This window comes from Trichechus manatus, unplaced genomic scaffold (genome assembly GCF_000243295.1).
Source record: "Trichechus manatus latirostris isolate Lorelei unplaced genomic scaffold, TriManLat1.0 scaffold00110, whole genome shotgun sequence".
Classification (NCBI taxonomy): Eukaryota; Metazoa; Chordata; class Mammalia; order Sirenia; family Trichechidae; genus Trichechus; species Trichechus manatus.
The window spans coordinates 6562685-6580189 of NW_004444046.1; the positions used below are offsets into that span (position 1 = coordinate 6562685).

Sequence of the window (17505 nt, forward strand, 5' to 3'; positions counted from 1 at the left end):
TATATAATTAAAAAAGAAAAAGAAAAAACAATGGGCAAAGGAAACGAACAGACACTTCACCAAAGAAGACATTCAAGTGGCCAACAGACATATGAGGAAATGCTCCTGATCACTAGCCATTAAAGAAATACAAATTAAAACCACAATAAGATACCATCTCATCCTGGCATTACTAGTATGAATCAAAAAAAACTGGAAATAACAAATGTTGGAGAGGCTGCGGGGAGATCAGAACTCTTATGCACTGCTGGTGGGAATGCAAAATGATACAACCATTTTGGAAAATGATATGGTGCTTCCTTAGAAAGCTAGAAGTAGAAATACTATATGATTCAGCAATCCCACTCCTAGGAATACATACTAGAGAAATAAGAGCCATCACAGGAATAGACATATGCACACCCATGTTCATTGCAGCAATGTTCACAATAGCAAGAAGATGGAAACAATAGAGATGCCCATCAACAGACGAATGGATAAACAAACTATGGTACATACACACAATGGAGTATTACACAATGATAAAGAACAATGATGAATCTGCAAAACATCTCATAACATGGATGAAACTGGAGGACATTATACTGAGTGAAATAAGTCAATCACAAAAGAAGAAATATTGTATGAGACCACTACTGTAAAAACTCATGAAAAAGTTTACACACAAAAAGAAACAATCTTTTTTGGTTATGAGGGATAGGAGGGGTGGGGGGAAATACTAAATAGACAATAGATAAGTGGTAACTTTGGTGAAGGGTAAGGCAGTACACAATACTGGGGAAGCCAGCGCAACTTGTACAAGGAAAGGTCATGGAAGCTCCATAGACATATCCAAACTCCCTGAGGAACCGAATTGCTGGGCAGAGGGCTGTGGGGACCATGGTCTCAGGGAACATCTAGCTCAATTGGCAAAACACAGTTTATAAAGAAAACGTTCTACATTCTATCTTGGTAAGTGGCATCTGCGGTCTTAAAAGCATGTGAGCAGTCATCTAAGATACTCCCCTGGTCTCACCCCTTTGGGAGCAACAGAGAATGAAGAAAACAAGATACAAGGGAAAGATTAGTCCAAAGAACTCATGGACCACAACTACCACGGCCTCCACCAGACTGAGTCCAGTACAACTAGACGGTGCCCGGTTACCACCACTGACTGCTCTGACAGGGACCACAACAGAGGGTCCTGGACAGACCTGTTGAAAAATGTAGAACAAAATTCTAACTCATAAACACACACACACAAAACCAGACTTACTGGCCTGACACAGACTGGAGAAACCCCGAGAGTATGGCCCCTGGATACCCTTTTAGTTCAGTAATGAAGTTACTCCCGAGGTTCACTGTTCAGCCAAAGATTAGACAGCCCCATAAAACAAAACAAGACTAATGGGGCATGACATTCCAGGGACAAGGACTAGAAGGCAGGAGGGGACAGGAAAGCTGGTAAAAGGGAACCTAAGGTCTAGAAGGGACAGCGTTGACATGTTGTGGGTTTGTTAGCCATTGTCATAAAACAATATGTGTACTAACTGTTTAATGAGAAACTATTTGTTCTGTAAACCTTCATCTAAAGTACAATTTAAAAAAAAGTGAAAAACAAAAGACAACCCAATCAAAAAATGGGCAAAGAACTTGAATAGACCTTTCACCAAAGACGATATTCAAGCATCCAGCAAACACATGAAAAGATGTGGCATAGTATACAGAGATAGTAAAAGAATTGTGAAGGCAATAATGTTGGTGCCAGATTCTGGAATATGGACTAGACTTGGGCACATGGAGAAAAGAGGTGAAGGGGGAAATAGAACAGAGAGGATATAGGAAGGTCATAGGATGTATACTTGGCCTAGAGTGAGTGAGGTGAAAGAGAGTAATGGAAAATTAAATGGCAAGATAGGTTGAGGAGTGACTGGGGAGGTCTTTGAACATTAGGTGGGGCCCTGGTGGCTCAATGGTTAAGAGCTCAGGCTGCTAACCAAAAAGGTTGGCAGTTCGAAAATACCAGCCGCTCCTTGGAAACTCTATAGAGCAGTTCTACTCCAACCTATAGGGTTGCTATGAGTCAGAACTGACTCTGTGGCAATGGGTTGAACATCAAGCATAACAGAAATAATAATATTTAATGTATAGAAAAAGAAGAGAATTTTAGGTCCATCTTCACTACATTAATTGCTAGAATATAAACACTATAAATATAAACTATAATAGTTACAGCAATGGCTAACATTTAACGGGTGCTTATTATGTGTTGCCACTATGCTAAGCATTTTTCATGTATTATCTCAAACGTCTTTGAAGTAGGTGCTATTTTTTCCATTATACAGAAGAGGAAACTTAGTTTTAGAGTAGGAGTAGGCAAACATTTTCTGTAAAAAGCCAGATAGTAAATATTTTAGGCTTGGAGAGCCATATGATCTCTGTTATAACCACTAGGCTCTGTCCCTGTAGCACAAAAGCCACCACAGATAATATATAAATGAATGAGCATGGCTGTGTTTCAATAAAATTTTATTTTTGGATGCCAAAATATGAATTTCATATAATTTTCATGTGTCATGAAATAGTGTTCTTTTGATTTTTTTCAATCATTTAAAAATGTAAAAACTATTCTTAGCTTATGGGCCACACAGAAACAGACAGTAGGCTGGCTTTGGTCTGAAGGCTATAGTTTGCTGATCTCTAGTTTAGAGAATTTAAATAAATTGTCCAAGATCACATAATCAGCAAGGGATAGATTCAGAATCAGGTCACACCAAAGTTGATACCCTCAAAACCAATACAAAAGGAAAAAATCACTCAACATTTAACTACTCAGACTGAGCTCCTTATACATTCTACCTAGGTAAGCACTAGATGCAATTGTCAGGATATACAGGGAAAAACAAATCAACATAATGTAATGTTAAGCATCTGCAGGAGTTTTACCTCATATAATCCTTGAAGCAACAATAGTTAGACATTATATTGCTCACAATTTACAGAGTTTTTTTTACAAAAGTTGTCAACAGTAAGCCCACATCTGCCAATGGCCCATAGACTGTGTCAATAAGGGCCTTGCCGGAAGAGCGAAGACAAAAAAGGTATGTTTCCGGCTTCAGGAAGCAGAGGGAAAGCACCCTATGTCAACAAATATACCAGGTAAGTGGGAACGTAGTTACAGAGCTGTAGGGGAGAGGGGGACCACTTCCTAGTTCATGTGCCATCGCAGGGAAAGTGGCATTTGATCTAGGCGTGAAAAAGGGCTTAATAAAATGGAAAGGGCAACACAACAGTTTTCCTTTAAAGTTTTGTATATATGACTGGAAATATCTAATATTAACCCTGAAGAAAAAATTATTAATCTCTCAGAGCTGTCAGTCCTTGTGAGGTAAATTAAAGGCCTGCATTTCTTTCTTTTCTTAGGATTATTTACAGAAAGTAGGTATTTAAAATTCCAAAGGACTTAAATATCCTTAAAAACCTCAAATCAAACATACCTACACAGGGAATTTTTATTTTTTGATAAGGATTTTAAAAGTCAAGGTCTTTAAGTTTCATTTCTTATATAAAACATAGTGATTCAGTACCATCAAGTTTTTATCTGATTTGTAGGAATGCTTTCTAATTGGAAAATGTGGCAACCTATGGGTTATAAAAAATGACACTGCAGGCAGCCAACTACAGAATCCAAAATGTTTTAAAATCCTAAACCATAACTTTTATTTTATCTCTAGGGAGCAGACAGAAAATGTCAATCCTAATTTACACTTGAAGGAACTACTACAGAAGTGTAACTAATTTATGCAAAGTCACAGAACAATTGAATGGAAGAATAAGAAATGAAAAGCAAAAATCAAAGTTAGGAAACCACTCATCTAATACCTGGATGTCTTCTTATTCACATAGCTCTTCAAATAGTAACACAAATATTCTTTAAAATACTTTCAGAAATCACAACTTTAGAATGTCATAACAAAATTGGTAAGTGTAAAGACTTTCATCTAAATTTAAAAGTATACATTAGTAATACAGAAAATTAAAGTCATACATTAATATGGAATTTAGATTTATCCTAATGGTTTAGTAGAGTTTAAGGAGTGCTTTTAAGGAAGAAATAGTCTTATTATACCGAGGGGGTACGGTGCGGATCTTTGAAGGTAAATATTCTAATCTTTATCAAATTGAAAGCAAACGTATCAAGGTCAATTTAGAGACAAAACTAATGAATAAAATTTTAAATTTAACAAGATTATATTGTCCAAACTTTTCAGTGTGTCTTTAATGATAAGAATCCCATTCTCCATTTGGGCAGGTACTTCTCAGAAATAAGAATTTAAAGATAAATTTAGCCTGACAATATTCCATAGGGCTTACTGATCTCTTGAGTAATATGCTAATCAATATTTTGTGTGTGGGGGTGTGTGTGCACAAAGGAACTTGTGAGAAGTACAATGAAGTAATGCTTTTGGCATTAGGTGGAAAATGGTCTCAAGTCAAAAATTCAGATGTGACTTACCAATTGGATGAGGAAAAAGGTGGGGCAAAAGGGAAGCAAAAGTGTTCCCGTGCCACAGGACAAGCAACAAACCCTAGGGGTAACAACACACCCTGGAAATTTCTTGGCAATCCTGTATACACTGACCTCTCTACCCCATCTTTGAATGATAAGAGGAGGGTGATGTTCCAAGGTCCTCTTTATTTTTCAAGCAGCAAAAATTCAAACAAGTAGCCAAGTTGAAAATTCTCAGAAGCAAAGACGATAAGGTTGTTGGGTTGGGCAATGCCCTTGTAGTGAGGGCTACCCCAGGAAAGGTTGCCTTCCTGGTAAAGCAGTTAACAAAGCTCCAGGAAAAAAGAAGACATCTAATCTGTGGAGGAAACAGGTTGGCTTACAGTCCCAACTCTAAGACTCAATGATAATAATGACAATCAAAATGAAAAACCAAACCCACTGCCCTTCAAGTTGATTCCAACTCATGGGAGCCCCGGTGGTACAGTGGTTAAGCGCTAGACTGCTAACCAAAAAGGTCCGGGGTTTGAACCCATCAGCCATTCAGCAGGAGAAATATGTGTCAATCTGCTTCCATAAAGATTTACGGCCTTGGAAACCTTGTGGGGCAGTTCTTCTCTGTCCTCTGGGGTCGCTATGAATCAGAATAATGACAACACTTCCCTTAATTTGTAGATGCAGCTATCAAAATCAGTACAGCTCTTCTCTGTTGGGAAGGGAAAAGAACTGTATGTCTTTATTCTTTACCTACTCTTCCGCTCAAGCTAAAGTTATTCATCATACAAAACAAGGAAGAGGTGAACTCAGTATTATTGATCTGTGGGATGATTTACCCACAATTACGATTTCAAGTTAATCATCATCTTGGACATAAGGAATCTGAGTTGCAGGAGTTAAATAATTTACTTGAAGTTAGGTACATGATTGTATTAACTGAGAACCCTTCTCTTAGAAATTGTGCATTTTGTTCCATTTTTAGATTTTAATCTTCAGAAAGAAAAAAAGTACTTTTACTGTTCTTAATTCTTCTCCTTTTAGTTCCCTGGAAGGAAAGCATTTTCCAGTTATTAACTAAAATGCCCATACCACAACCAGCACTAATACAATGTTAGAACATGAAAAGAATTCCTGTTTGGGATTTTATTTGTCATTGTACAACTGAGTTACATATTGCTTAATTTTTTTAACACATTTATGCCTAGAAAACAAACCAAACCCATTGCCATCCAGTCAATTCCAACTCATAGTGACCCTGTAGGACAGAGTAGAACTGCCCCATAGGGTTTCCAAGGAGCGGCTGGTGGATTAGAACTGCCAATATTTGGTTAGCATCCGAGCTAACCACTGTGCCACCAAGACCCCTTTATGCCTAGAGGAGAGGTCAAATACATCTGTCCCCATTTTACAAATGAGTAAAGAAAACTGAATGAATTACTGATAATCTCTGAGAAAACTGAATCCACTAAAACACTAGGACAATTTGTTCTTCAGAACCAGAAAGAGGAAAAACGGAATAAAAACAAAGGAAGTCTTCATAATCCTGGAAGAAAAAAGGTGTTTGTCTGAGTACCAACACAACTAACGATCATATAAAAGAGAAAAGATCTGTCCGTGTCTAACTTCAAAAGCCATTTAAGAAAAACTAAAGGGCTAATGCTTTGAAGCCTAAACACATTTCCCTCTGGGTAAATTCTATTACACAGATACCATGATAATATCTATTTCCACTTTTTAAAGTACTCCAAATTTACCAAGACATTTCTAACCTGACCATAACATTCTAGTTTAGCAGAGTTTCACACTCTTGATAATAAGAAACACCTGTGCTATTGTTAAAAATACAGATTCCAAATAAAGATCGGGACAGACTTATTGAAATTAGGGATGTGATCCTTCTGGCCCCTTGATCAAGACCCATAATTCTATTGGCTTGTTGTTGTTGTTAGGTGCCATGGAGTCAGTTCCAACTAACAGAACAAAACACTGCCTGGTCCTGCGCCATCCTCACAATCTTTGCTATGTTTGAGCCCATTGTTGCAGCCACTGTGTCAGTCCATCTCACTGAGGGTCTTCCTCGTTTTCACTGACTCTACCAAGTATGGTGCCCTTTTCCAGGGACTGGTCCCTCCTGATAACATGTCCAAAATACGTGAGACGAAGTCTTGTCATCCTTGCTTCTAAGGAGCATTCTGGCTGTACTTCTCCCAAGACAGATTGGTTCGTTCTTCTAGCAGTCCGCATCATGTTCAATATTCTTCGCCAACACCACAATTCAAAGGCATCAATTCTCCTTTAGTCTTCCTTATTCATTGTCCAACTTTTGCATGAATACGAAGTGAATGAAAACACCATAGCTTGGGTCAGGTGCACCTTAGTCCTCAAAGTGACGTCTTTGCTTTTTAACACTTCAGAAAAGTGTTTTGCAGTAGATTTGCCCAATGCAATACCTCCTTTGATTTCCTGTCCTAAATAGACCGACGGTGTCCCTCTGCTGTTCACGTGTTTATGTGATGGCATTCTGTAAACTAGAGGCCAAATGACAACTGCACCTACTCTTAAGTTCTTCACATACATCACACACATAGGTACAACCTCTACAGTAATACAGTTTTTATACACGCAGAGAAACAAAATATAATAATCCAGTGCATTCTCAGTTATCCAGATCCCTGGATATTTGAGGGTTAATCCTTTAAAAACACCCAACTTTCAAGGGCCTCTAAGATGGTGGAGCTCATTGCCTAATCTCTGCCCCACCACCTCTCCCCTCTTTTCTGTTTTCCCAAGGGCTTTTTCCCTCTCCAACTTTTCCCAGGCTTCTCACTTTTCACATGAAAAGACAGGGCTTTTATAGGCATCACAGCCCACTTAGATGGTAATCACAGTATGCTCTGTATAACCTTTGGGTATTCAATTCTGCTTAACTGTTTTCATCACTTGCTACTCAAAATTTTTTGTTCAGGGCTAGGAATGCTTTTTGGCATTATTCAGGAAGCCCGAGGAAAGAAGAAGATTGATTTCTAGATAATCTAGCCTGTGGTATCATCTCAAGTTCATTTAAACCTATTGTTATAGACATATTAAGTTATAGCCAATATTTTAAAAATAGCACTGTATTCACCACAAACTGGATCCTGGGTGTCAAATCAATGTTATCTTCATTTACTTTAACTAAAAGAACAACACAGAAGTGGATACCAACACTTTGGTCATAAAATGATCCAAATTTTAGCTGACAATTTACTGTTTTACAAATAACTTCAAAATTTAAATCACTGAAAAGCACGTACTGTTGCATGATAGTTTCTGTACATGGGCATTTTCAGTAACTTCGTCAAGTAATCTTCCAGTTGTTTCTGTAATGCAAATATTAGATAAAAGTTAACATGGTCATACTTATTGAAAAATGAAAACAGCAACAATGATGTGCTATGATCATCACTTCATTTTCATTTTATAAGTTATTCACTTGTTTATTCATAGTATCACTGGGCAAGGAATCCTGAGTAGCATTAAGGCATTATTTCCACAGTTCCCTTGAACCATTATTTCAATCTCTTTTCGCTATTTAAGTTTTCACCATCTTAAGTATTCTATAAACTGCTTAAATACAGAGTCTGAGCCTTACATTTCTTTTTATCTTCCATAGCTACTAGCATAGGGCTTGTCCATAGTAGGTACTTTTAAAACATTTGTTGAATTTACCAAAAATCTGTATTTCCTCAATTCTAACACTGAATTTACAAATGTATTAGCAGCTTTTCGAGGTGGGGGGGGGGGGAGACTTACTCAGTAAATATGTTCCCTGATTTCAAATATGTTAAAATGTAGGGGGGGGTATGTTTCTTAGACTTGGAAGCAGTGGAAAAGCACATGTCAATCATTTTGCCCATGCTACTAAATCTCTTTTGCTGAATCATTAAGGGTTAATGGCCTTAATTAACCTTTTCAGCCAGACTCACATATGTACACAGAGTAAGACAAAACTGTAGAATTTTATAAGTTGGGGTATCATAGAAAATATTTAAGCCAGATCCCTAAAAAGATTTTAAACAACATGACAACTACCAAGGAGAAACCCAAATATCCCCTCTGGAACAGAAAATTTCTGATTATAGAAGAGAACTGATGTTTCCTTGCTAATTTTCTAGTACAAAAAATTAACCTCCTATCCTGTGTAGCACAGTATCACTGAAGCAGAGCGGGCAAAGGTTTCCCTCCTCCTGAGCTTCCTGTCATACACATTTGCACTCTGTTCTGCTCTTCTCAAACCCTACCTGGCCCATCTATAGTTTAAGAATGAGATTTTACATATATTTAGAATAAGCTACAACAAATAATGGAGCCCTGGTGGCTCAGCGGTTAAGAAATCGGCTGCTAACCAAAAGGTCGGCAGTTCGAATCCACCAGCCACTCCTTGGAAACCCGATGGGGCAGTTCTACTATGTCCTATTGGGTCACTATGAGTCGGAATCAATTCAATGGCAATGGATTTGGTTTTGGTTTGACCACAAATAATAAAGCAAACATAGGGAAATATATAATTTCAAGAGAGTAGTTCTCAAAGCCCACAAAGATGAGCTCAACGAAGATGAGCTCAATTTTTGACTCACAATCAGCCCAGAGAGTTTCCTGCAGGGAAGACAGCTTCCTCATAATAACATAACTCCTCTTCTGGGAAAACGTAACCTCCCAAGGATCCAAAATGGTTTAGGGAAAAAGGAGATGACTAACCCAGCTCCAGAGAAGCTAAGCCAGCTTGGGTGATCTATCAGTGGGTGAGAGACATTGTGGTGAGACCCGCTTCATCCCTCCTTAGGTGCTGTGTTTCTAAATCAAACCTAACCCGTTGTCTTCGAGTCGATTCTGACTCATAGCAACCCTGTAGGACAGAGCAGAACTGCCCCATAGGGTTCCAAAGGCTGTAATCTTAATGGAAACAGACTGTCACATCTTTCTTCTGCAGAGTGGCTGGTGGGTTCAAACTGCCAACATTTGGTTAACATCAGAGCACTTTAACCACTCTGCCACCAGGGCTCCCCTCTTTCTATAGCGCTGCAAAATTATGTTCAAAACAATGGAATAGTTAAAGGACTTACCCTTTTACCTAAGAAGTTTTCTTCTCTAATCCTATTTTCAGAAGAACGTGGTAAACTTGGCATCTCTCGAGGTTCCTCCCCTTTGACATTTTGTCTTCTAAATGTGTGTCTAAAAAAAACACACACAAACATTTATTAGATTATTCTTTGAACTTGGACTCTCTTAATATCTTCCATGAGATGGCTTATTTTTAGAAGAGCCTATTTAATTGAAAATATCTACCAACAATGAACAAAATTAACCTATAATATGAAATATTCTTTCCATCCAACTTGTATACTAAAATAACTTTATAATTAATACTGAAACAGTTACCTTCTGGTGGGGATGGGGATTCGGATAAAGGCTTTGTACTTGAGCAGTTCTCTGTGAAATTCTTCAAAGTGCTTGAATTTCCTCTTAACTTGCCACTTAAATTCTCCATGTGTTAATTCAATAGTGTAAAAATCGGAACTTGGTAGCTACGTTGATAAATAAAAATGGTTGGTATTTTAGATAACAACAAAAATTCCAAAAGTCCTCAATGATCAATAGCTAATAAGTAACATGAAAGTATCCTTAAGCCAGCCTACTTATTTTGTGTAATTACATAAATATTTTACTCAAATTTTCAAATTTCTCAATCTGTGATTAAAAAAATAACACCCTCTTAAGTATTTTATAATCTATATAACACAATTTTAGAATCACAAATTCCTACTAAGCCTATCTTCCCAAACACACACACACAATGGAAACCAGAAACCAGGTAAAGAACACCATGAGAGAAGACCCTGACTGGCCCATAGAGGTCTCATCTAGCAGGCAGTGAACAGACAGACAACTGGAGGGGACAAGGCGGAGACAGGAGAAAAGGCATGCCAAGAATATCATCTTTGCAGCATGTCTTGCCCTTCACAAATGACATTACGCGCCCTCTCTCCTTCTCCTTCTGAAACGCATTCCATGGTCCAGCCTTATCTACACCACCCCACTTCTCTGAGGTGCCACCAACGATCAGGAAGGTAAAGGAGAGTTAGAAGGAAAATATAATTACCCAAAAAGTATTTTCCCCAACTACTTACCCAAAATGAATCTCTATTAAAATTTTTAAATACTTCTTTCAAAATGCAAATAAACCTGGGTGACTAGTGAATTATTTCAGAAGATCTAACAGACCCGGAGAATAGGAGTTTTGATACAGAAGAGGCTGTCAGGAGAAGGATGGGTATTTTGAAAACACAAGAGAGGTTGAAGGAAGCTCCTGTGGGGGGGGGGTGTATGGGCGGGGGGTGTTACTCTGGGCCACCTAGAGGATACTGGTCCCTGCTAGGAGGCTGAGATGCCATAGGTGATGAGGGGTGGGAAAGGTAAATGTCTTCAACTCTGCTAGTTTATCCAAGCCCTGGGTGACTGTGAGTCATCCTGGCACCAAAGCTGGCCTGCTGCCATTCACTACTGATGGTTGCATACTTTGCAAGCTTCTAAAGTATGATCACTATGCATAGAGGTGGTATATAAAACAGCATGAGAATCAGTATGACTTGTACTTTTAAAACTAGCACCCATCCATATCACTGGTAAATATTCATACCTAGTACTTGCTTTCTCTCTAGTTAGGACCTGTGACAATTGCTGCAACCAGAAGTTGGAGTTCAATATTACATGCTTTGTTTCAACTTGACCAACATTACAGTCATCATCCTGCATCTTGTTTCACGGAGATGGATGCAGGAAAACTCAGAGTGGCCAGGACCTTTGCATTCGAGTGAAAAGAGCTCAATTTAAGATGAGCCAAGTAAATAAGAAAAATTATACAAATCAGGCAAGCTGCCACATTTCCTGGACTTATATTTCCCAATCCAAGAGAGCTGCAAAATTACAAAACATTGTAAAAGCCAAGTTTTCTCTCTGACATATGAATCAAAAATTTTATACATTAGAGTTCTTAGCAATTGTGAGGCAGAAGGGCACAGTGCAAACAGCACATCATGTCCTTTTTGAAGGTTTTGAAGGTTTAAAATCCTACCAACTGTGAAACCTCAGCCAACTGACTCAACTTCTGTCAGACAAGGTCCCAGTACTGGAATTTTTGGGAATTGGAATAGAATGATTTGAGGAGTTTTAATAAACTTGCTTCCTACAAAGGTGTGGCAGGGGTTAGGGGGACCACAAAGGAGAGGACTGTAACAGGGACTCAGGATTGCAAAGATGTCACCATCCCTAGTCCTGAAGAGACAAGAGGCAAGACCAGTTGCTGGAACCAGAAGGAAAGGGCCATGCAAAGAGGGCCACCTTGGGATGCAGTACCTTTGGTCTAGGGACTTGGCCAGCCCAGGGTAACCCCAATCTCTTACTAAAGGAAAAAGGCAAGGGAGCTTCAAGGGGCAACGAGTAGGGCAGAGAAAGGATCTGGAGGGGTAAATGGAAGATCTTCAGCATTGGGGGGGTTAGGGGAATGAATAACATCTATCTCGTAGGGTTGTCACCATTGAGTTGATCCTGACTCATAGTGACCCTATGGGACAGCGTAGAACTGCCCTGTAGGGTTTCCAAGGAGTGGCTGGTGGATTTGAACTGCCAACTTTTTGGTTAGCAGCCTCTGCTCTTAACCACTGCACCACCAAGGTTCCTGATGAGCTGGCACATAGCATATATTCAGAAATTATAACAAGTGTCATCCTTATTTGCCTGGAATCACATTCAAATTGCATAAATATAGTTCATATTCCTTAGTAAATGCTAAGTAGGATAAGGATGATCCTTAGTTTTCTCACACAGACTAAGATTTAAAGCAGAAATAAACTCATTTGACTAATAGAAGAGTATAAACGAAGAGAAGCCCCTGGTTTGGTGGGCTTTATCTTCATGAACAACTTTAACCAAAAAAAAACCCATTGCCCTTGAGTCAATTCAGACTCATAGCGACCCTCTAGGATAGAGTAGAATTGCCCCACAGGGTTTCCAAGGAGCGGCTGGTGGATTTGAACTCCCGACCTGTTGGTTAGCAGCCCATCTCTTAACCACTGCACCACCAGGGCTCCTGAATAACTTTAGGAGATACCTAATAATAACAATACAAACATAACATGGATGAATCTGGGGGACATTATGCTGAGTGAAATAAGTCAACCACAAAAGGACAAATATTAATGATACCACTTTTATAAAAAGTCAAGAATAGGTTTACACACAGAAAACAACGTTCTTTGATGGTTACCAGGGATGGGAGGCGGAAGAGGGGAGAATCACTTACTAGATAGTAGACACATGTTAGTTCTGGTGAAGAGAAAGGCAATATACAATACGGGGGAAGACAGCACGTGACCAAGGTAAATGAAGACACTGAGGGGTACGCAAGAATAAATGCTATAACATATCCAGCTCTGCAACAACAGTAATAACAACCAAAAATTTGTAAGTGGTTTCATAGGTAGATATGTATGCTGTACAGGTGTGAGAGGATGTATGGGAGTACGTATGTGTGCATACACAGGTATAGTTGTGGGCATCTGTATACACATATTTGTACGTGTTGCATATATACCAAAAACCAAAAAACCAAACTCATTGCCATCAAGTTGATTCCGACTCATAATGATCCTATAGGACAGAGTAGAACTGCCCCATAGGGTTTCCAAGGAGAGCCTGGTGGATTTGAACTGCCGACCTTTTGGTTAGCAGCTGTAGCTCTTAACCACCATGCCACTAGGGTTTCCACTGTATATATATTCATATATATAATAGAGCACATAAGGGACACAGTTATGGAAACTTCCTAAACATATACAAACACCTCGTGGGACTGAGTTACTGGATTTGAAGGCTCAGGACCATAGTCTCAGGGAATATCTAGGTCAATTGGCATAACATAGTCTATACTGTTCTACATCCTAGTTTGGTGAGTAGCGTCTAGGGTCTTAAAAACTTGTGAACTATCGGTCTCCTCCCATCTGGAGCAAAGGAGAGGGGAGGAAACCAAAGGTTCAAAGAAATAGTCCAGAGAGCTAATGGCCCACAAGAACCACAGCCTCCTCTAGCCTGAGACCAGAACTAGATGGTGTCTGGCTACCACTACCAACCACTCTGAACAAGGACACAATAGAAGGTCTTGGTTAGAATGGGAGAAAAATGTAGAACAAAACTCAAATTTTTAAACAAGTCAGACTTACTGGACTGATAGAGATGAGGAACCCCTGAGATTACCGCCCTAAGACAGACACCCATTTAACCTGGAACTGAAGCCATTCCAGGAGGTCACCTTTCAACCAAGTAATAGATTTGCCTATAAAATAAACACCACCACCCGTGAGGAATGTGCTCCTTTAGAACAATCAGCTCAAGAGACCAAACAGGCAACAATTTGTCCAAAAGCAAAGATGAGAAGGCAAGGAGGCGTAGGGAAACGAAAGGATGAAAATGGGGAAGGCAGTGTGGAAATGGGGAGAAAGCTGACACGTTGCGGGAATGGCAACAATGTCATGGAACAATCTGTATATGAATTGTTGAATAGGAAACTAACTTGATGTGTAAACTTTCACCTAAAACACAATAAAATGTTCAATAATAATAATAATACAACATATTATTATTAAATTCTCATAACAAACCTATGACGTAGGCATTATTTTATCTATCATTCAAATGAGGAAACTGAGAAACAGGTTAAATAACTTGCCTAAGATCACAAAGCAAAACCAAGAATTAAACCACGGAGCCTGGCTCTAGATTCTATGCATTTAACTACCTAGGCACACATTACTGCTTCTTAATCAAGGAGCTGGCAGGCAAAATAAAAAGGTAAAGTTCATCTTAGGGACCTATCTGGATGGGTTGGCCTCAGTGGTGTATCAGGAAGACAAGAACCCAACCCAGAGCAGGAAGAGCCTAAAGCACAGGCTGGACACCAAGGTGGGAGTAAACTGGGGATCAGTATTTGCACGGGTAGGTAGGGACAGAACACTAGGTAAAACCATCAGGAAACCAAGGCAGCCCATTCACCCTCCAAAAGACAAGGAGGAAGGGAAAACAAAGCCTGCTCCTGACAGAAAAGTTATTCTGTGCTTTGAGTCAGAATCGACTTGATGGCAACAGGTTTTTTGGGTTTTCCCCTGAAGCAGGTGTCAACAGGGCTTTATTCCACTGTGGCTAAAGCTTCACCTGAAGCAACTTTACACACCCAGCAGATTGGATAACTACAAAATCTAGGCAGTAACAGCAAAGGTAGCTACCCTCACAGCTTCTCTGAGTCCACTCCATTTTACAGGGTACAGCTATGCTTGATGAAGACATTTTATTCCGAAGCCTTTCTAGTGCTCAACAAGAAAAAAATGTGAGTGGAGCCTGAAGGACAGGGTGCTAGGAACAAATAGGCAGAGTGTGCTAGCAGAATTCCCTCAGCAGTACTTCCGGCTAATGGGACCGGCCAACCCAGAATCCTGGCTTTATTTCTTTCAAGAGTGAGCTAGCATCATGATTTTCTTGCTAAACAAGCGTGAAGACAGCTGAACTTTTCCTTGACCTATGCCTGGCATCCTAGGTGGAATGCCTATGCTCTAAGGAGCTCACTGCTGTTGAGTTGATTCCAACTCATAGCGACCCTGTAAGACAGAGTAGAGATGCCCGGTAGAGTTTCCAAGGCTGTAATCTTTATGGAAGCAGACTGCTACATCTTCCTCCTGGTCTGAACAACCACCAATCTTTCGGTTAGCAGCCAAGTGGTTAACTACTGCACCACAAGGGCACTTTGCTCCAAGAGTCCAAATTAAACAGATAATTGAGGAGAGAGGAGAAATAGGGGAAGTACTTTGTAATTTACTACACTGATAAATAACCTTAAATGCCTTAAAAAAAAAAATTATCCAGAATGGGGAAAGAGAAGTATGAGAATAAAGACTAAATGGAGAAGGAAGCAAAACTTGAGAGGTGATGTGGACTTGGAGGGGACAGACAAACAAACTAAAAAGATGGGCATAGCTGGCAAGAAGGAAGACGGAAGTCAACGTATTCAGTCATACATATAGACAAATAAAAAAAGAGTACACAAATGCTCTGACCTTTGTTGTAGATGTAACGCGTTCCACTTCCAGAACTTTCACTTTTATTGGACAGCCAGAGAGATACGACCGTATATTAGGCTCCTTAAATCCTTGAGTGTTATAAACAGCAGAGAAAGGAATAGACACTAAAAAACAAACAAGTAAATAAAGTTATTGCAAGAATAAGTGATATCAGTATACATGCCTCTCACAGGCATCCTTTTCAAGAGTCATAATGTGTTAAAATGAGAAAGCACCCAAGGGAACGATCTCAGCCCAGTGTAATGACATCTGAGAGGAAGATCAATCATTTGCTGGTTATTTCAAAATCAGGCTCTGCCAATCAACCCTGATGAACTGTCTCCCCCACCCCTCCCCTCCTCGGATCATTAGTCTTTACCTTCACGTGTCTTGGGATCGCTGGGAGACACATCAAAATCCACCTCCTCTCCCTCAAAGTGGAGCTCCCGCATGTCTAGATTTTCTATCAGATTGCTCATGTCGGCAGCGATTTTCTGCAGTGCAGAGGTATTTACTCTTGGCTCATTTTTCAGAGACATGTTGACTTCTGACGGGGTAAAAGCAAAGGAGCTGGCAAAGAAGGAAAAGGTTACAAGGACTTATTACTTTGGTCAAAAAAAATCATATTACACATTTGAATCCAAGCTTAAGCAGAGAATATAGACCCAAGTCATTTAGCTCTGTGTGAACCCCTGTTATCCCAAACCACCTTTTAATTTATTCTCCTGTTTAACATTTAAAGACTTCCTAGCTTGTAAATTAAATTGGAGCAAGGTACTTAATTGTAAACAACAAGAAAAAAGAAACACAACCTTGAATGAATGCCAACATATCTCTCATCAGATTTTATTAACTTGGATAAATGAGGAGAGACTCAAAAGAGACTAGCTGGGGAATGCACCATCCAGGCAGAAACTGATTCTTAACTAACAGATACATGGGAAAAAGAAATACCATGTAAAATGAGCAACTTCAAATGTTTTCTAAAGAAATTTAGGGCATTTCACAATAATTGCAATTTGTAATTTAAAAATATTTTTATGCTATCCTGAGTCACTATGAGTTGGAATCAACTCGACAGTGGGTTTTATCCTGACCTTTCCACACTTCACCTGTACATGATACACCAGGCAAGATATATACTATCTTTTTGAGATATGAGGATTTGGCCATGACTTAACACGAGTTATAATGAGGTATGTAGTCTTAAAAGGAAATTGATTAATCTACCTATTCCAAAAGACTCCTAAAGTACTAGAAGTATACTTTTCTCCCTTTTTAAGAAAACGCATTCTATTTCATTTTGACATCTAATAACACAGGCCGTTGCACATCAGTACCCAATGAAGAAGAGTTCGTATAGATTTTACTTTTTGTTCCAAATACTAAGATTTAAGCCTTGAGTGCTGTCATCAGAGTTGGATGAAAAGTCTATTTTGCCTGATGCAGAAATAATCTCAGTTACAACCAGGCCATAAAATCTCATACCAGTATCTTCTGCACATGTTCATTTATTACTGCAAAGCACCAACGTTTATTGAGCATCCACCATGTGTGCGATGCAATGAACCAGTATGTAAGGAAATAAGGCTGCTTCCTGTGATTAAGGAGCTCCTGATGTGGCTGAGGGCAATAAGCTACATAACCCGAAGTAAATCCCTGACTGCCTTCAGGGTCCTGGGCTTCCTGAGAATGGGACACACTGAAGGGAGGACATTTAGCTGGGTGCTCTCCTACAGGTGCTATCAGTGAGCTGGCTCCCTAAGTGGGAAATGCCAGAGAAGTCTCCAGCAAACTTGGGCAGCCCTCACTATAATTCAACAAGTCTCTAAAACTTACATGGCTGTGTCTAGTGGAAAGAGATCTTGTTTTACAATT

At 39.4% G+C, this 17505-nt stretch overlaps 1 protein-coding gene across 8 annotated transcripts in view; it reads right to left on the reverse strand.

Moving 5' to 3' along the window:
- Positions 1 to 17505, reverse strand: part of PLD1 (phospholipase D1) — a 281147-nt gene that overhangs the window by 164241 nt on the left and 99401 nt on the right. For all 8 annotated transcript variants that reach the window (XM_023737926.1, XM_023737927.1, XM_023737928.1 and 5 more), the window contains 5 exons: positions 16007 to 16197; positions 15625 to 15752; positions 9905 to 10050; positions 9589 to 9697; positions 7780 to 7845 (listed from right to left, as the gene is read on the reverse strand). In XM_023737926.1, the coding sequence (XP_023593694.1) occupies positions 7780 to 7845; positions 9589 to 9697; positions 9905 to 10050; positions 15625 to 15752; positions 16007 to 16166 (609 nt within the window). In that variant the 5' untranslated portion in view covers positions 16167 to 16197. The remainder of the gene's footprint in view (positions 1 to 7779; positions 7846 to 9588; positions 9698 to 9904; positions 10051 to 15624; positions 15753 to 16006; positions 16198 to 17505) is intronic.